The 19,263-nt window shown below is 40.0% G+C and overlaps 1 protein-coding gene across 4 annotated transcripts in view; it reads left to right on the top strand.

The window, feature by feature from the left end:
- Positions 1 to 18,817, top strand: part of LOC131445267 (regulator of G-protein signaling 6-like) — a 43,428-nt gene extending 24,611 nt beyond the window's left edge. For 2 of the 4 annotated variants that reach the window (XM_058616220.1, XM_058616221.1), the window contains exons 4-17: positions 325 to 375; positions 485 to 591; positions 1,892 to 1,943; positions 2,473 to 2,537; positions 3,617 to 3,693; positions 4,413 to 4,494; positions 5,068 to 5,142; positions 5,979 to 6,077; positions 6,241 to 6,413; positions 6,566 to 6,691; positions 6,849 to 7,035; positions 7,579 to 7,668; positions 17,555 to 17,614; positions 17,865 to 18,817. In XM_058616220.1, the coding sequence (XP_058472203.1) occupies positions 325 to 375; positions 485 to 591; positions 1,892 to 1,943; positions 2,473 to 2,537; positions 3,617 to 3,693; positions 4,413 to 4,494; positions 5,068 to 5,142; positions 5,979 to 6,077; positions 6,241 to 6,413; positions 6,566 to 6,691; positions 6,849 to 7,035; positions 7,579 to 7,668; positions 17,555 to 17,614; positions 17,865 to 17,915 (1,295 nt within the window). In that variant the 3' untranslated portion in view covers positions 17,916 to 18,817. The remainder of the gene's footprint in view (positions 1 to 324; positions 376 to 484; positions 592 to 1,891; positions 1,944 to 2,472; positions 2,538 to 3,616; positions 3,694 to 4,412; positions 4,495 to 5,067; positions 5,143 to 5,978; positions 6,078 to 6,240; positions 6,414 to 6,565; positions 6,692 to 6,848; positions 7,036 to 7,578; positions 7,669 to 17,554; positions 17,615 to 17,864) is intronic. The other 2 variants (XM_058616222.1, XM_058616223.1) reach the window with 2 other exon arrangements.
- The last annotated feature ends 446 nt before the right edge of the window (positions 18,818 to 19,263 follow it).

Below are 19,263 nucleotides of genomic sequence, written 5' to 3' on the forward strand. Positions count from 1 at the left end.
GGAGTCTCTCTCTCTCTCTCTCACCCTCACCCTCACCCAGAGGCTGCTTCTGAGTCACTCCTTTACATGGCTCCTTCAGGCCTCACGCTTTCACTCAGGCGCAAAGGATGCGCCAAATCGTGTGCTTTCCAGGAGCACAGAGATAGAGAGAGTGTGTGTAAACCTGTTAAAATTGTCTTGACACTTACTCAGATTTGACAGTGACAGCTCCGGCACAATGACTTCCTCAAAGCTTGTTTGTGTTCTGTGGATTGTGGCTTTTGTGACCAGTCTGTGACGCCACTGGTGACCAGTGTCCCCCTCTCTCTCTCTCTCTAACACCAGGGGCAGATATTGTTCAGTGGCTGATGAAAAACCTCTCCGTTGAGGACCCAGGTACGTACGCCCGCTGAGAACCTCGTCGCACAAAAAGAGTCTCAGTTGAAGTGACGGGCAATTTTCAACTCGACCCCTCTAACCTCTGTCCCTGCTCTCACGTCACCAGCTGAAGCCATCCACCTTGGGAGTCTGGTCGCTGCACACGGCTACATATTCCCCATCTCTGACCACGTCCTGACTCTGAAAGACGACGGCACCCTTTATCGCTTTCAGGTACACAGAGAGTGTCCTTTATGTGAACTCGGGGTGAATAATAGAGAGAATACTAAGTTGATGGTCGTTTATCACGGGGATGTGTCGCGCGATGCTAATGAGAGCAATCCTTTCTAAGCCTATTACTCGTCTCTGCAAGGTCGAGCGATGTGCGCCCTCGCTGCATCAGAGCAGGAGGAAGGCAACAGGAGAAGGCCTGTGGGTCAACAGCAGCATGCTCCGTGGGGAGGAGGGGGGGGGGGGGTTGTATTTTCTCCACTTGATCGGATCCAGCATGAACTTTGGCAGGTCCCTCTCTCATGGCCACGGGCTGCATGATGACTCATTACTGTGACTGAGCCTTTAGCATCTTAATCCAACCAGCTACAGTAGTAAGGCTCCCCTATGAGTAGGTGTGAGCCGGCTGCACGCTGGCTCTGCACTTTCCCGCCGTCATAAGCCTTCCCCCGCTCCTCCTCCTCCACAAACCTACCTCTGTATGCATTTATCGTCACCTCAATTGCTCAAGATTAAAAGCCATTATTGTGCCTGTGCAGGGAGGGCAGCCTGTGTCGCACATGCTCATTCAGCTAAGGGCTAAAAATATCCCCTCTGATGTTGTGGCGCTGCAACAGGCCCACGTCACCAGAAACCTCTAAAAAAAACAAAAAGTGTGTGCTGTGCATTGAAATGTGTTTGGCTCCGCTCCACAGCTGTACTGTAAGGAACAGTAACAAGGGGATTTTCATCTCCTGCTCTAAAAATATACACTATTGGTAGAGGACCCAGATTTAATGACTGCCTTCAGCTGTTTGTCACCATATTTTTTTGTGTGTGCATGATTTGTAGTCTGATTTGAATCACAGGAGCGTGTTAACCTCTCTGCTCATTAAACAAGCACCTTCATGACCCTCTGACCTTTTTTTTTTTAATTACCGCGATGAAAGATCGTGGAAAAGAAAAAAAATGTGCGGATTGAGTATCACCAAGTTCTAATTCTAATTCTGCCCCACTATTAAGAATGCATGATAAATGTGAGTAATCTATTATTAATGGACTCGGAAATGAACTTTGAATGTGTAATATCAGCTGCAATAGACACTTAAATATGGATAGGGAGAATATAGCTCCCCGTCGCTCCCTAGGAAGTTATATGCGGCACATGGACGTCGAGGATCATTATCAAACAAAGAGTCATCGTATAGTCAGAGTGTGTGTGTGTGTGTGGTAGTATTATTATAACTCTGCAGTCTCGTGGAAGGAAAATAATGTACAAGTGATTATAGAAGTGAATAAACCAAATCTGTTTCTGTTTCATCAGTCTCCATACTTCTGGCCTTCAAACTGTTGGGAGCCTGAGAATACAGACTATGGTGAGTCACACGCTGTCTGTCAAGTTTGTGCCTCCTTCTCCGAAACCAGTGTGATCTCGCCAACGCCTTCAGCTGTCAGTCTCCCTCTCGAGCCGCAGCAGCAGCTTATACTATAGATCTGGTGTTGACACTGCCTCGCTATTGATCCACACACGGGACCGTTTCCCCCCCCCAACGATGATGTGGCGTATATGTGGCCCCCTGTGAGGAGCCCTGCCCGGGGAGAATCCTTTGGGATATAATTAGTTTAACAAAGTAGGGACAGTCACTGATACGGCCACAGCCCCCCCCCCCCCCCCCTGCTCTCTGTATGACATTTATTTGAAGCTTCAGAAGACAAAAAAAACGATTGCCTGCTCCAGTATAGCATTCATTAGCGTTTGGTTCACACAGCTGAGACCGCACTAAATAAAGGGCACCAGCCATTGAGAGACTTCTTTTTTGTTTGTTTTGTACAAAACAGATGATCCACACCTCCCTTAGTGTGTTCTCTTCCTCTCTCTCTCTCTCTCTCTCTCTCTCCCTCCAGCCATTTACCTGTGCAAGCGCACCATGCAGAATAAAGCTCGCCTTGAACTGGCTGATTATGAGGCCGTAAGTATGTGCTGTCGTTTTATTGCCAGACAACTCTCAGTGTAGTGCTTTGACCGTACGATGATGACACCCTGAGAACAAAGAGATAATGCCGTTTTCTTCTTCATCTCCTCCCGCAGAATGTCACACAGTCATTGGACCTAAAATGTAAACTAAATATCCGTAGATCTCCTCTGCATCAGTAAATTCGATACAGTCTTACGTGATGCAACACTGCAGTGGTGATCGCTTGCCATCACACATTATATCAGTCCCACTGTACTTTCATATTCTAAATTACTCTGCAACGACTGCTCCTTTCCTCTCCTATTCAGGTCACTTAATGCCTCCAGACCTTTGGCTCTTACTGTTACATGCCAGCTAATTTTCTCTCCCTCTCTCTCTCCCTCTCTCTGTAATGAGTCCGTATGTCGTCTCTTGGACATATGCTTCTGTAGCTTTGTTACTAATCACAAACATTTTAATATGTTATTTTTATGTCCTTAAAAAAAAAGCAAAAATGTACACCCCTTCTTCATCCCTTGCTGGTCTCAAATGGGAGATGACATTCTAAACAAACGTAACCTGAATGATCACGGTTTAAAAATAGTTTTTACTCCATTTTTTGTTATTTTAGGTCATATATTTAAAAGGATATTGTTTGACAATTTCAGAAATCAGTTGATCCACAACCTTGTACCTATATTACCTCCATATCTGTAAGCTCTATACTAAATAACTAAATAAAATGTTATATCTCCATCTGTCAAAGAGCCAAAACTCCAATGAAATAGTAGAAAGAAACAAAAAGATGTTACTTTATCATGGATTTCTTGGATTAAACAAGCAAGATATAACATGTCGATGTTATAAAGTGAACTATTTGTGCTAATCTAATCTAACAGGGTCATCTTTATATTTAGTGCACGGAAATGAGAGTGGAATAAATCGACTTCACTCGCTCACAGACGTGAAAGATGTTAATTAACAAGTTTTTTTTTTAGTTTTTTAAGTTCATCAGAGTCGGTTCCATCTCGGCGGCAGTGATCCAACTTTACCCAACTTTCTCCTCTAACTCTGAGTCTGACTGGTTCCTCCAGGAGAACCTCGCCCGGCTGCAGAGAGCCTTCGCCCGGAAGTGGGAATTCATCTTTATGCAAGCTGAGGCTCAAGTGAAGTGAGTCACGCGCACATGTCGACCACAACATATGCAGACGTATAGTAGAAGGGGTATTTTGTGGAGGAGAGCTCAGGTTTGTGCATTCAGGTGCATATTTCCCCCCGTGGAAGAAGAGATGCAGTCGTGCGAAATGTCAGATGGGCATTAAGCCAGTTTTTCTTTAATGCTCTGTGCTGACTGAAGGGCTGCAAACATTAAATACACTAAGTGTTTCCCCATGGAATTAAACATACACACAAATAACACTTCATATAAGACTGCCATCTGGTGGCTGCCTTATGTAAAATAAGGCAACCTTTGTATATTAGAAACACACGTATATTTGTATACGGACGAATCTTGAGACTTTTCATTTTTTGAATCGCAGTTCAAAAGGTCAGTGAAATAACATCCGCTAGTAACGTGATGTTTTATAGCGGTGGGGTTGATAAGGAGAGCGGCACACCTGCTCACATCGGGAGAGAATACACTGACGAACAAGGGCCAGTGGGTAAAAGTCAGTTACGTAAGAGTCTGACCCCACCAGTGGCTACACGAGGCACGGCCCGGGTGAAGTGAGCAGACGGGTTAAGACCCGCACTCATCAGCTTTTTACTCTGTAGTCTGACCTGAATGTGTCCGTGCCTCCGTTCTGGGACATGATATATTGAGTCGACGCTGTTTGACCTGATATTTCAGAGTTCTGAGTTCTCTCTCTGTGTGTCCTCTGTTCACAGAATAGACAGAAAGAAGGACAAGGCGGAGAGGAAGATCCTGGACAGCCAGGAGAGGGCCTTCTGGGATGTCCATCGGCCAGTGGTGAGTCAGTTAAAGCTGCGGTAGAGAAACGGGGGGTTGCTTAAAACCAGTGGATTCTTTGTGTCATGAGCTCCTTTAACCAGATGAGCACAACAGAATCTGTGAAACTTGACTGCGTCAATATCTGCCAGTCTGCTGGAGATATCGATTGTCTGACACTGTCACTGTTAAGTTGAGAGGTTTTTCTGATGACTCTGAAAAACAGTCAGTTTAAGTCTTTTAAAAAGAGGAGAGTGGGAAAAAAACATTGGCTGCTGCAACTATAAAAATGTAAATGAACAAAAAAAAAAGAAAAGAATGGTTATGTCAGTCGTCAGTTTTAGCAGCTAAAGCCCGAAGAACCGCAGACTCAGCTCCCGCGCACTGTTCCGCTCGGAGTTGGCTTTGTTGCTGGTAGCAGAATCAGATTCGGTGCCAGTCACTTTGCATACGAGCCTTTGTGAGCAACGACAGCGCTGAATGGAGAAGCGGCGTCTTATTGTTTGAGGAGAACACAATGCGTGCCGGAGAATGGAGAACCTCATGTATCTGACCCAGAAACACACGCTGCCTGTCTCCTGCTGCCTCCTACAGCCGGGCTGTGTCAACACCACGGAGATGGACATACGCAAGTGCAGAAGAGAGAGGAACCCACACAGGGTGAAAAAGGTGAGCAGCAGAATTCAAGTGTGACTTTACTGAAAACAAAGGCATACGAGGTCAATTTGCCCGATATGTTGTATGGAATCGACTCATGGATCTTGGGGAGTGGAGACATTTTGGGGACAACACAAAAAAGCCTGTGTGAGTGTATGAAGACTTCAGGTTAGGGTTGGGCGTTAAGTCAAGTCAACTTTATTTCTCGAGCACATTTCAAAAACAACCAAGGTTGACCAAAGTGCTTTACAGATTTAAAGGCACAGCGACACAAAAGGTATACAACATAAAAAAAATCAATAACAATAGAAAAACAATTGCATGTTTTTGGACCGTGGGAGGAAATCAGAGAACCCGCAGAAAACCCACACACACACACGGGGAAAACACGCAGGTCTTCTTGCTGCAAAGGCAAGAGTGCTAACCACTACTAATCCCAATCCAATGACAGAATTATTTGATATAATCCTAGAAAATTGTGTTAAAAAGTGTTGCACTTACCAGTCTCTTATACCTATTTTGTGTATTTGAAATTTGGCTTACCGTCAGTGGGTGTGGGATGTATTAAGTAATCTTAAATTAGGATTTAAATTTTTTTTTATCTTTTATGTTGTTTTCTTTGTTATTGTCTTTGCTTTTCTTTGTATTCAGTTGCTGTAAAAACTTGGACAGCGGAACAAACACACCACTAACCATATGTGCACAAAAGGAAGAGAAATAAAAGACAAAAGGAATGGAAAACAAAAAAAAACAAAAAACACTTTTTGATGGTAGCACACTCAGTAGGTTTTCACACAAAAAATATTCTCTATAAAAATAAAGCATGTCTCTTTCTTGACACTCTCCAGTCGGTGTACGGAGTACCGGATGACGGCCAGAGTCAGCCGAGCCCCATCCACAGCAGCTCTCAGCCCAGGAAGCCGACCAAAGAGGACGTACAGAAGGAGGTAATTCTCTGAGTTACAGTTTCCTCCTCAGGTCATTACCAGCTGCCTTCCTCACGCATCCGTCATCATCCATCAACGGCAGTCAAGGTGGGAGACCGATGAGCTGCCACCGTATTTAGCCTCCTCATCACTCTCTCTGTCCCTCTCTGTCCCTCTCCACCAGATTACCTTCTTGAACATCCAGCTGGACAGACACTGTATGAAGGTCTCCAAAGTAGCCGACAGTCTCATGAGCTACACAGAGCAGTTTATGGAGTACGACCCTTTTGTGTCGGCCACAGAGCCATCCAACCCCTGGATAGGTGACGACACGTCCTTCTGGGACTTAGAGGCAAGGTGAGGTCAGAGGAGCCGTGGTGGGATGTGAGCTTGAGAATGTATAAACCAATTGTTGAGGACTATAAAGGATGATATTGGACATTTCAATGTACACGCTCTGTGTATTTTATTCAGTTCTATTCTTGTCTTATGTGTTGTTTTGTGGGCAGTCGTGAGCCCAGTCAGCAGCGTGTGAAGAGATGGGGCTTCTCTCTGGACGAGGCATTGAAGGACCCTGTGGGACGTGACCAGTTCCTGAAGTTCCTGGAGTCAGAGTTCAGCTCAGAGAACCTGAGGTGAGACTCTATATATAGATCTCTTTTGAGCATTTTTATTTCACAAATTATTAAGAGTGTTACATTTATAAGGATTTACAACTTGTAAATATTTTTAGAAACACAGATAGTACTGATTGAATTTGCTGATGCTGACGACACACGTTACTGTTTGTAGGTTCTGGTTGGCAGTGCAGGATCTGAAGCGACGGCCACTCCAGGACGTGTCCGCCAGGGCGCAGGAGATCTGGCAGGAGTTTCTGGCCGAGGGAGCACCAAGCTCCATCAACCTGGACTCTCACAGCTACGAGCGCACCAGCCAGAACCTTAAAGACCCGGGAAGATACAGCTACGAGGACGCGCAGGTGGGCTATGTTGTTTCTTTGCAACCAGGCTAAACAGCCACCAAGCACATACAGTGTCAGTGGTGCATGTCTAGGCTTAAAATTCATTATTCAAAATTCAAAATTTGACTGTCCTTGGACTGGGTTCAGATGGGTTTATCCACAACACTCCACTCCAACACACACACACACACACATACACTGAACCCTCACATCCCTCTCATGTTACACAAATGAATGAATGAGAAAGCATGAAAGAATAGAAGGAGAGAAGAATGAGGGAGTGTGTTTGTGCCAGGATCTAATGAGGCTGCTAACGCCATGAATAGGTTGTCCGGTTGGTTCACCATGGATTCCTCTGGTTTCAAAGTGGGTAGGTGGTGTGTGACGTGGAACGCCTCCCACTGGCAAGACATTACTCAGCTCTGTCTCATACTCATGTCAACACGCTCAGCTTTCACTATTACACTGTGCATTCAGTGCGTTACCACAATTAGAGCTCTCTTCATATCATGTTAATACACTTCTCTTATCTAAATTGATCACTTTCTCCTCCTCCTGCAGGAGCACATATTCCAACTAATGAAAAGTGACAGCTATGCACGCTTTTTGCGATCCAACATCTACCAGGACCTCCTGTTTGCCAGAAAGAAGGTGATCCTGAAATCACTTTTTCTTTTCTTTTTTTATATAAACCTTCACAGCTGCATCTCTCATCATTGTTTTGGTTATTTTTATGATTTGAAAATACACAGCTGCTACATTGCATTATTACAGTATCAAAAACTAGATGCTGTTAGTGACAGTAGTGGAATTAAGTACCCATACTTTGGCTTATAGTATGTAGTGTAATTTAGTATGTAGTTGTGCATGACTTTATTGTTATAGTTTTATAGCATACACATCTGTAATAGAGCATGACACCAAAATCCTACAAAAATTTCATAGTATAGTAAAATGTCCGAAAATTCTCTATGACTTTTAGGTGTCATTTTGGACAACATACTATACTATGACTTTTTCTAGGTCACTTTGGACGACATACTATAATATGACTTTTTTGACAGTTTTTGGACGACATGCTAACCTATGACTTTTTTGACTGATTTTGGACGACATACTAACCTATGACTTTTTGCACTCATTTTGGACGACATACTAACCTATGTCTTTTTTGACTGATTTTGGACGACATACTATACTATGACTTTTTTTGACAGATTTTGGACGACATACAATACTATGACTTTTTTGACTGATTTTGGACGACATACTAACCTATGACTTTTTGGACAGTTTTTGGACGACATACTAACCTATGACTTTTTTTGGCTGATTTTGGATGACATACAATACTATGACTTTTTTGACTGATTTTGGACGACATGCTAACCTATGACTTTTTTGACTGATTTTGGACGACATACTAACCCATGACTTTTTTGACAGTTTTTGGACGACATAGTATACTATGACTTTTTTGACTGATTTTGGACGACATACTAACCTATGACTTTTTTGACAGTTTTTGGACGACATAGTATACTATGACTTTTTTGACTGATTTTGGACGACATACTATACTATGACTTTTTTTGACTGATTTTGGACAACATACAATACTATGACTTTTTTGACTGATTTTGGACTTCATACTAACCTATGACTTTTTTGACAGTTTTTGGACGACATACTAACCTATGACTTTTTTGACTGATTTTGGACGACATACTAACCTATGACTTTTTTGACTGATTTTGGACGACATACTAACCTATGACTTTTTTGACTGATTTTGGACGACATGCTAACCTATGACTTTTTTGACTGATTTTGGACTACATACTAACCTATGACTTTTTGCACTCACTTTGGACGACAAACTATACTATGACTTTTTTGACTGATTTTGGACGACATACTATACTATGACTTTTTTGACGGATTTTGGACAACATACTATACTATGACTTTTTTGACTGATTTTGAACGAAATACTAACATATGACTTTTTTGACTGATTTTGGACGACATACTAACCTATGACTTTTTTGACTGATTTTGGACGACATACTAACCTATGACTTTTTTGACTGATTTTGGACGACATACCAACCTATGACATTTCATGTGATTTCTGAGTTTATAAGGTGTTTTTTTCAGTTGGCTGTGTGGTTTGTGACGCTCCTCTTACAATACTGTCCTTTAGGGAATACTGGTTCGAATCCCATCAGTGAAAAATACCCGAGACGTTTTTGGATGACATGCTAACCTATGACTTTTTTGACTGATTTTGGACGATATACTAACCCATGACTTTTTTGACTGATTTTGGACGACATACTAACCTATGACTGTTTTGACTTATTTTGGACGACATACTAACCTATGACTTTTTTGACTGATTTTGGAAGACATGCTAACCTATGACTTTTTTTTGACTGATTTTGGACAACATACAATACTATGACTTTTTTGACTGATTTTGGACTACATACTAACCTATGACTTTTTTGACTGATTTTGGAGGACATACAATACTATGACTTTTTTGACTGATTTTGGACGACATACTAACCTATGACTGTTTTGACTTATTTTGGACGACATACTAACCTATGACTTTTTTGACTGATTTTGGACTACATACTAACCCATGACTTTTTGCACTCATTTTGGACGACATACTAACCTATGACTTTTTTGACTGTTGTTGGACAACATACTAACATATGACTTTTTTGACTGATTTTGGACGACATACTAACCTATGACTTTTTTGACTGATTTTGGACGACATACTATACTTTGACTTTTTTGACAGATTTTGGACAACATACTATACTATGACTTTTTTGACAGATTTTGGACAACATACTATACTATGACTTTTTTGACTGATTTTGAACGACATACTAACCTATGACTTTTTTGACTGATTTTGGACGACATACTAACCTATGACTTTTTGGACTGATTTTGGACGACATGCTAACCTATGACTTTTTTGACTGATATTGGACGACATGCTAACCTATGACTTTTTTGACTGATTTTGGACGACATACTAACCTATGACTTTTTGACTGATTTTGGACTACATACTAACCCATGACTTTTTGCACTCATTTTGGACGACATACTAACATATGACTTTTTTGACTGTTGTTGGACAACATACTAACATATGACTTTTTTGACTGATTTTGGACGACATACTAACCTATGACTTTTTTGACTGATTTTGGACGACATACTATACTTTGACTTTTTGGACAGATTTTGGACAACATACTATACTATGACTTTTTTGACAGATTTTGGACAACATACTGTACTATGACTTTTTTGACTGATTTTGAACGACATACTAACCTATGACTTTTTTGACTGATTTTGGACGACTTACTAACCTATGACTTTTTGGACTGATTTTGGACGACATGCTAACCTATGACTTTTTTGACTGATTTTGGACGACATACTAACCTATGTTGTTTTTGACTGATTTTGGACAACATACTAACCTATGACTTTTTTGACTGATTTTGGACGACATGCTAACCTATGACTTTTTTGACTGATTTTGGACGACATACTATACTATGACTTTAGCATGTCATCCAAAAACGTCTCAGGTATTTGTCACTAATGGGATTCGAACCAGTGTTTCCTAAAGGACAATATTGTAACAGTAGCGTCACAAACCACACAGCCAACTGAAAAAAACGGTGTTTCATACTCAAAAATCACCTGAAATGTCATAGGTTAGTATGTCGTCCAAAATCAGTCAAAAAAGTCATAGGTTAGTATGTCGTCCAAAATCAGTCAAAAAAAAGTCATATGTTAGTATGTCGTCCAACAACAGTCAAAAAAGTCATAGGTTAGCATGTCATCCAAAAACGTCTCAGGTATTTGTCACTGATGTGATTCGAACCAGTGTTTCCTAAAGGACAGTATTGTAACAGTAGCGTCACAAACCACACAGCCAACTGAAAAAAACAGTATTTCTTACTCAAAAATCACCTGAAATGTCATAGATTAGTATGTCGTCCAAAATCAGTCAAAAAAGTAATAGGTTAGTATGTCGTCCAAAATCAGTCAAAAAAAGTCATATGTTAGTATGTCGTCCAACAACAGTCAAAAAAGTCATAGGTTAGCATGTCATCCAAAAACGTCTCAGGTATTTGTCACTGATGTGATTCGAACCAGTGTTTCCTAAAGGACAGTATTGTAACAGTAGCGTCACAAACCACACAGCCAACTGAAAAAAACAGTATTTCTTACTCAAAAATCACCTCAAATGTCATAGATTAGTATGTCGTCCAAAATCAGTCAAAAAAGTAATAGGTTAGTATGTCGTCCAAAATCAGTCAAAAAAGTCATATGTTAGTATGTCGTCCAACAACAGTCAAAAAAGTCATGGGTTAGCATGTCATCCAAAAACTTCTCAGGTATTTGTCACTGATGGGATTCGAACCAGTGTTTCCTGTAGGACAGTATCTTGACAGTAGCGTCACAAACCACACAGCCAACTGAAAAAAACAGTGTTTCAAACTCAAAAATCACGTAAAATGTCATAGGTTAGTATGTCGTCCAAAATCAGTCCAAAAAGTCATAGGTTAGTATGTCATCCAAAATCAGTCAAGAAAGTCATAGGTTAGTATGTCGTCCAAAATCAATCCAAAAAGTCATAGGTTAGTATGTCGTCAAAAATTTGTCCAAAAAGTCATAGGTTAGTATGTCGTCAAAAATCGGTCAAAAAAGTCACAGTATAGTATGTCGTCAAAAATTAGTCCAAAAAGTCATAGGTTAGTATGTCATCCAGAATCAGTCCAAAAAGTCATAGTATAGTATGTCGTCCAAAATGAGTCCAAAAAGTCATGGGTTAGCATGTCATCCAAAACGTCTCAGGTATTTGTCACTGATGGGATTCGAACCAGTGTTTCCTAAAGGACAGTATCTTGACAGTAGCGTCACAAACCACACAGCCAACTGAAAAAAACAGTGTTTCAAACTCAAAAATCACGTAAAATGTCATAGGTTAGTATGTCGTCCAAAATCAGTCAAAAAAGTCATAGGTTAGTATGTCGTCCAGAATCAGTCCAAAAAGTCATAGTATAGTATGTCGTCCAAAATGAGTGCAAAAAGTCATAGGTTAGCATGTCGTCCAAAATCAGTCAAAAAAGTCATAGGTTAGCATGTCGTCCAAAATGAGTGTAAAAAGTCATAGTATAGTATGTCGTCCAAAATCAGTCCAAATAGTCATAGGTTAGTATGTCGTCCAAAATCAGTCCAAAAAGTCATAGGTTAGCATGTCGTCAAAAATGAGTCCAAAAAGTCATAGGTTATGACTTTTATGTTTTGGACGTATGTCGTCCAAAATCAGTCAAAAAAGTCACAGTATAGTATGTCGTCCAAAATGAGTGCAAAAAGTCATAGGTTAGTATGTCGTCAAAAATGAGTCCAAAAAGTCATAGGTTAGCATGTCGTCCAAAATCAGTCAAAAAAGTCATAGGTTAGCATGTCATCCAAAATCAGTCAAAAAAGTCAAAGTATAGTATGTCGTCCAAAATTAGTGCAAAAAGTCATAGTATAGTATGTCGTCCAAAATGAGTGCAAAAGTCATAGGTTAGTATGTCATCCAGAATCAGTCCAAAAAGTCATAGTATAGTATGTCGTCCAAAATGAGTGCAAAAAGTCATAGGTTAGCATGTCGTCCAAAATGAGTGTAAAAAGTCATAGTATAGTATGTCGTCCAAAATCAGTCCAAATAGTCATAGGTTAGTATGTCGTCCAAAATCAGTCCAAAAAGTCATAGGTTAGTATGTCATCCAAAATCAGTCAAAAAAGTCATAGGTTAGCATGTCGTCCAAAATCAGTCAAAAATGTCATAGTATAGTATGTCGTCCAGAATCAGTCAAAAAAGTCATAGGTTAGTATGTCGTCAAAAATGAGTCCAAAAAGTCATGGGTTAGTATGTCGTCCAAAATCAGTCAAAAAAGTCATAGTATAGTATGTCGTCCAAAATGAGTGCTAAAAGTCATAGGTTAGTATGTCGTCACAAATTAGTCCAAAAAGTCATAGGTTAGTATGTCGTTCAAAATCAGTCAAAAAAGTCATAGCATAGTATGTCGTCCAAAATCGGTCAAAAAAGTCATAGTATAGTATGTCGTCCAAAATTGGTCAAAAAGGTCATAGTATAGTATGTCGTCCAAAATCGGTCAAAAAAGTCATAGGTTAGTATGTCGTCCAAAATGAGTGCAAAAAGTCATAGGTTAGCATGTCGTCCAAAATCAGTCAAAAAAGTCATAGGTTAGCATGTCGTCCAAAATGAGTGTAAAAAGTCATAGTATAGTATGTCGTCCAAAATCAGTCCAAATAGTCATAGGTTAGTATGTCGTCCAAAATCAGTCCAAAAAGTCATAGGTTAGTATGTCATCCAAAATCAGTCAAAAAAGTCATAGGTTAGCATGTCGTCCAAAATCAGTCAAAAATGTCATAGTATAGTATGTCGTCCAGAATCAGTCAAAAAAGTCATAGGTTAGTATGTCGTCAAAAATGAGTCCAAAAAGTCATGGGTTAGTATGTCGTCCAAAATCAGTCAAAAAAGTCATAGTATAGTATGTCGTCCAAAATGAGTGCTAAAAGTCATAGGTTAGTATGTCGTCACAAATTAGTCCAAAAAGTCATAGCATAGTATGTCGTCCAAAATCGGTCAAAAAAGTCATAGTATAGTATGTCGTCCAAAATTGGTCAAAAAGGTCATAGTATAGTATGTCGTCCAAAATCGGTTGAAAAAGTCATAGTATAGTATGTCGTCCAAAATGAGTGCAAAAAGTCATAGGTTAGTATGTCGTCACAAATTAGTCCAAAAAGTCATAGGTTAGTATGTCGTCCAAAATCAGTCAAAAAAGTCATAGCATAGTATGTCGTCCAAAATCGGTCAAAAAAGTCATAGGTTAGTATGTCGTCCAAAATGAGTGCAAAAAGTCATAGGTTAGCATGTCGTCCAAAATGAGTGCAAAAGTCATAGGTTAGTATGTCGTCCAAAATCAGTCAAAAAAGTCATAGGTCAGTATGTCGTCCAAAATGAGTGCAAAAAAGTCATAGTATAGTATGTCGCCCAAAATGAGTGCAAAAAGTCATAGGTTAGTATGTAGTCCAAAATCAGTCAAAAAAGTCATAGGTTAGTATGTCGTCAAAAATGAGTCCAAAAAGTCATGGGTTAGTATGTCGTCCAAAATCTGTCAAAAAAGTCATAGGTTAGTATGTCGTCCAAAATCAGTCAAAAAAGTCATAGCATAGTATGTCGTCCAAAATCGGTTAAAAAAGTCATAGTATAGTATGTCGTCCAAAATCGGTCAGAAAAGTCATAGCATAGTATGTCGTCCAAAATTGGTCAAAAAAGTCACAGTATAGTATGTCGTCCAAAATGAGTGCAAAAAGTCATAGGTTAGTATGTTGTCAAAAATTAGTCCAAAAAGTCATAGGTTAGTATGTCGTCCAAAATTGGTCAAAAAAGTCATAGTATAGTATGTCGTCCAAAATCGGTCAAAAAAGTCATAGGTTAGTATGTCATCCAAAATCAGTCAAAAAAGTCATAGGTTAGCATGTCGTCCAAAATCAGTCAAAAATGTCATAGTATAGTATGTCGTCCAGAATCAGTCAAAAAAGTCATAGGTTAGTATGTCGTCAAAAATTAGTCCAAAAAGTCATGGGTTAGTATGTCGTCCAAAATCAGTCAAAAAAGTCATCGTATAGTATGTCATCCAAAATGAGTGCAAAAAGTCATAGGTTAGTATGTCGTCACAAATTAGTCCAAAAAGTCATAGGTTAGTATGTCGTCCAAAATCAGTCAAAAAAGTCATAGCATAGTATGTCGTCCAAAATCGGTCAAAAAAGTCATAGTATAGTATGTTCTAAAATTGGTCAAAAAGGTCATAGTATAGTATGTCGTCCAAAATCGGTTGAAAAAGTCATAGTATAGTATGTCGTCCAAAATTGGTCAAAAAAGTCACAGTATAGTATGTCGTCCAAAATGAGTGCAAAAAGTCATAGGTTAGTATGTCGTCAAAAATGAGTCCAAAAAGTCATAGGTTAGTATGTCGTCCAAAATGAGTGCAAAGAGTCATAGGTTAGTATGTCGTCACAAATTAGTCCAAAAAGTCATAGGTTAGCATGTCGTCCAAAATCAGTCAAAAAAGTCATAGGTTAGCATGTCGTCCAAAATCAGTCAAAAAAAGTCATAAGTTAGTATGTCGTCAAAAATGAGTGCAAAAAGTCATAGTATAGTATGTCGTCCAAAATCAGTCCAAAAAGTCATAGCATAGTATGTCGTCCAAAATCAGTCAAAAAAGTTATAGTATAGTATGTCGTCCAAAATTGGTCAAAAAAGTCATCGTATAGTATGTCGTCCAAAATCGGTCAAAAAAGTCATAGGTTAGCATGTCGTCCAAAATCAGTCAAAAATGTCATAGTATAGTATGTCGTCCAGAATCAGTCAAAAAAGTCATAGGTTAGTATGTCGTCAAAAATGAGTCCAAAAAGTCATGGGTTAGTATGTCGTCCAAAATCAGTCAAAAAAGTCATAGTATAGTATGTCGTCCAAAATGAGTGCAAAAAGTCATAGGTTAGTATGTCGTCACAAATTAGTCCAAAAAGTCATAGGTTAGTATGTCGTCCAAAATCAGTCAAAAAAGTCATAGCATAGTATGTCGTCCAAAATCGGTCAAAAAAGTCATAGTATAGTATGTCGTCCAAAATTGGTCAAAAAGGTCATAGTATAGTATGTCGTCCAAAATCGGTTGAAAAAGTCATAGTATAGTATGTCGTCCAAAATTGGTCAAAAAAGTCACAGTATAGTATGTCGTCCAAAATGAGTGCAAAAAGTCACAGGTTAGTATGTCGTCACAAATTAGTCCAAAAAGTCATAGGTTAGTATGTCGTCAAAAATGAGTCCAAAAAGTCATAGGTTAGTATGTCGTCCAAAATGAGTGCAAAGAGTCATAGGTTAGTATGTCGTCACAAATTAGTCCAAAAAGTCATAGGTTAGTATGTCGTCCAAAATGAGTGCAAAAAGTCATAGGTTAGTATGTCGTCACAAATTAGTCCAAAAAGTCATAGGTTAGTATGTCGTCCAAAATCAGTCAAAAAAGTCATAGCATAGTATGTCGTCCAAAATCGGTCAAAAAAGTCATAGTATTGTATGTCGTCGAAAATCAGTCAAAAAAGTCATAGGTTAGTATGTCGTCCAAAATCAGTCAAAAAAGTCATAGGTTAGTATGTTGTCCAAAATCGGTCAAAAAAGTCATAGTATAGTATGTCGTCCAAAATCGGTCAAAAAAGTCATAGTATAGTATGTCGTCCAAAATCGGTCAAAAAAGTCATAGGTTAGTATGTCGTCCAAAATCGGTCAAGAAGTCATAGTATAGTATGTCGTCCAAAATCGGTCAAAAAAATCATAGGTTAGTATGTAGTCCAAAATCGGTCAAAAAAGTCATAGTATAGTATGTTGTCCAAAAGTGGTCAAAAAAGTCATAGTATAGTATGTCGTCCAAAATCGGTCAAAAAAGTCATAGGTTAGTATGTAGTCCAAAATCGGTCAAAAAAGTCATAGTATAGTATGTTGTCCAAAAGTGGTCAAAAAAGTCATAGCATAGTATGTAGTCCAAAATCGGTCAAAAAAGTCATAGTATAGTATGTCGTCCAAAATCGGTCAAAAAAGAAGAAGTATAAGAACGATTATTCTGTCAAAAGAACAACGTAGTATATGTGCATACATTGTACAACTGAGCACTTAAGCGTAAAAGTGGTTTTCAGAACCAAGCTTGATGGTATAGCACTGTCATGCCCAGAGAGTGGGTTGATGTATTTTGAGTCGTTTCCAGCCATTTACACAAGATTTATGTGTATATATTTTAACGAGGCTATGATTTATTTATCAAATATATGAACATCAGAATATGATATTATGTGTCACAGACAAGGCAGTAAAAATAGTCATTATATTATGCATAAATTTGCTCTTGTGAATTGTCTCACAGTAGACTTTTACAAAGTGTTTCCCCATATAAAGTTTCATACTGATTTATTAAGAATGTGTATTCCCCTTAAGGTTGATTTTTTTTTTTCTATGTCATTCACTTCATCATGCAGGTTTTTAATGCCATCATCATAAGACATGCACAGCCAAACACTCATGTAGCTTTTATTGTGTAATATGGAGCGTGTCAGCCAATCACAGCTGCCTTTGTTCATGCTCGCTTTCTGCCCCTCTCCCTGTTTGGACACTGCTCCCTCTGCTGGCCTGTCACTGACACTCTTCCATTTCTTAAAATGCAACCCCCACCTCCCCACCCCACTGTCCTTGGCCCTCATTTCTGCAATGCCTGGTCTCCCCCCCCCCCCCTTTTTCCCCCCTTCTTCCTCTTCACTAACAACCTCACTCTCAACTCCCCGGTCAAAACACCCATACCTGACCCTAACACTCACCCTGCTCCCCCCCCCCCCACCCCACCCCACCCCCCTCCCAAAACAGCAGCCAGCAGACACTGAGCAGGGCCGACGCACCTCCTTGGAGAAGTTCACCCGCAGTGTGGTAAGTCATTTGGAGCTGGGGCTGTTCATATCACAAACCACACTCTGGCTGCCTCACTATCAGTGGCTTTTTTTTTGCAGTTGTAACCATATTACACTCGGCTGTGGCTAACCTGTGAATGAGAGAATAAGATAACACGATATAACGTCACGTGAATGGGTTGAATTTGCATTCTGTGGGATTTGCAAGGCGCTTGTACAGTCAGCAACCCAGTCTGGTCATTTGCTCTCGTTTCGAATTGGTGTTCCAGGGCAAGTCTTTGACGGGAAAGCGCCTGACGGGCCTGATGCAGTCGTCCTGACACAGCCTGTGCCGGAGAAGCTCAGCCAGACCCTGTCGGAAGGGTGACCGCCACAGAGCGGCGGAGGCAGAGCCACAGACAGTGAAGCTGGGCTGGACACAGCCGCTGCGGTGGCGGCTCTCAGACACTGTGCTCCGAGGACTGCTGCCACACGGGCACCGCAGCTTTGGGCCTCGCTGGCGTCAACGACCCGAACAGATCCACTGAGGAAAGGACAATGCTCTCAAGCGGGGACCTCGACAAATGCAACACATGGCATGCAGAATAACAGTATAAGCACATCCAGAGTAGGGCTGCCCTCATTTCACCACTTAGTCGCCGGGCTTTTTGTCAACTAAACTGGTTTTAAGTTAAATTATTGACATTTAAAGCAACATTATTCTCTCATTTCGAAAAAAACAACCAAAAACTGTTTTAATTGATCAACAGTTGGGGCCCAGAGTCCTAACTCAGATATTCCTGCAACATCAACAGACATGAATCTATTTTAAATATTTCTCTGTACTCACAAGACAGTTAGCAATAAATAAAGCATGAGACCACTTTTTCTTTTTTTTTTAAAGAAATATAAATATATATATCCAACCTCTTTTTAATAACGTTGAAATTTATATCAGTTTCTTATAAAGCTCACGATATTATGTGACCATGCCTGTGTTTTTTTTTTTTTCATTTGAATTTTACGTCCCATATTTACATCTACAAAAGTGACTTTGTTTGAAGTGATAATGTTCCATGCTTCATTACATTCCAAAAATCTGGCGTAAAAAAAGGGCTTAATGTAGCATCCGCGCAGCACGGTCGCATGTTTCTTCACAAATAGACAAATAGTTATGAACACACACTCCTTTAACAACTTCCAGACATCACACACAGTCAAATGTCCCCCTCTCTCTGTGTGTGTGTGTCCATGTTTCCAGTGCCATGGGTCCATCTAGTGGTGGTAAAACCACGGGACAACGACAGAGTGTCACATGACACATGTGAGGCCTGCTGCCCGATATGGGATCATTTGTGTTATGTTGTTGTTTTTTTGTACTGCATGATTATTCATCCCCATCTTATTTTTTTTTTTTTATTTCCAACAAACAATGAAAAATCTGCTCAATTTGTTTGTGTGTTTTTTAAATGTACGCCACTTTTGTGTTAACTTCTCCGAGGGCACTCGCTGAACTGGAGCAACACTCTTCAGTGAAGCAACTGACAACCACATTTGAGCCATCATGGCTGCCAAACACTGAACATTAATGGGGGGGGGACGTCTCGGCCTCCTTCTTCTACTGACTTCACGTCATCATTTTCAGTCTCACAGCTCCCCCTTGAGGCCAGTGACTGTTACGGCGACAGA

This window comes from Solea solea, chromosome 18 (assembly GCF_958295425.1).
Source record: "Solea solea chromosome 18, fSolSol10.1, whole genome shotgun sequence".
Lineage (NCBI taxonomy): Eukaryota > Metazoa > Chordata > Actinopteri > Pleuronectiformes > Soleidae > Solea > Solea solea.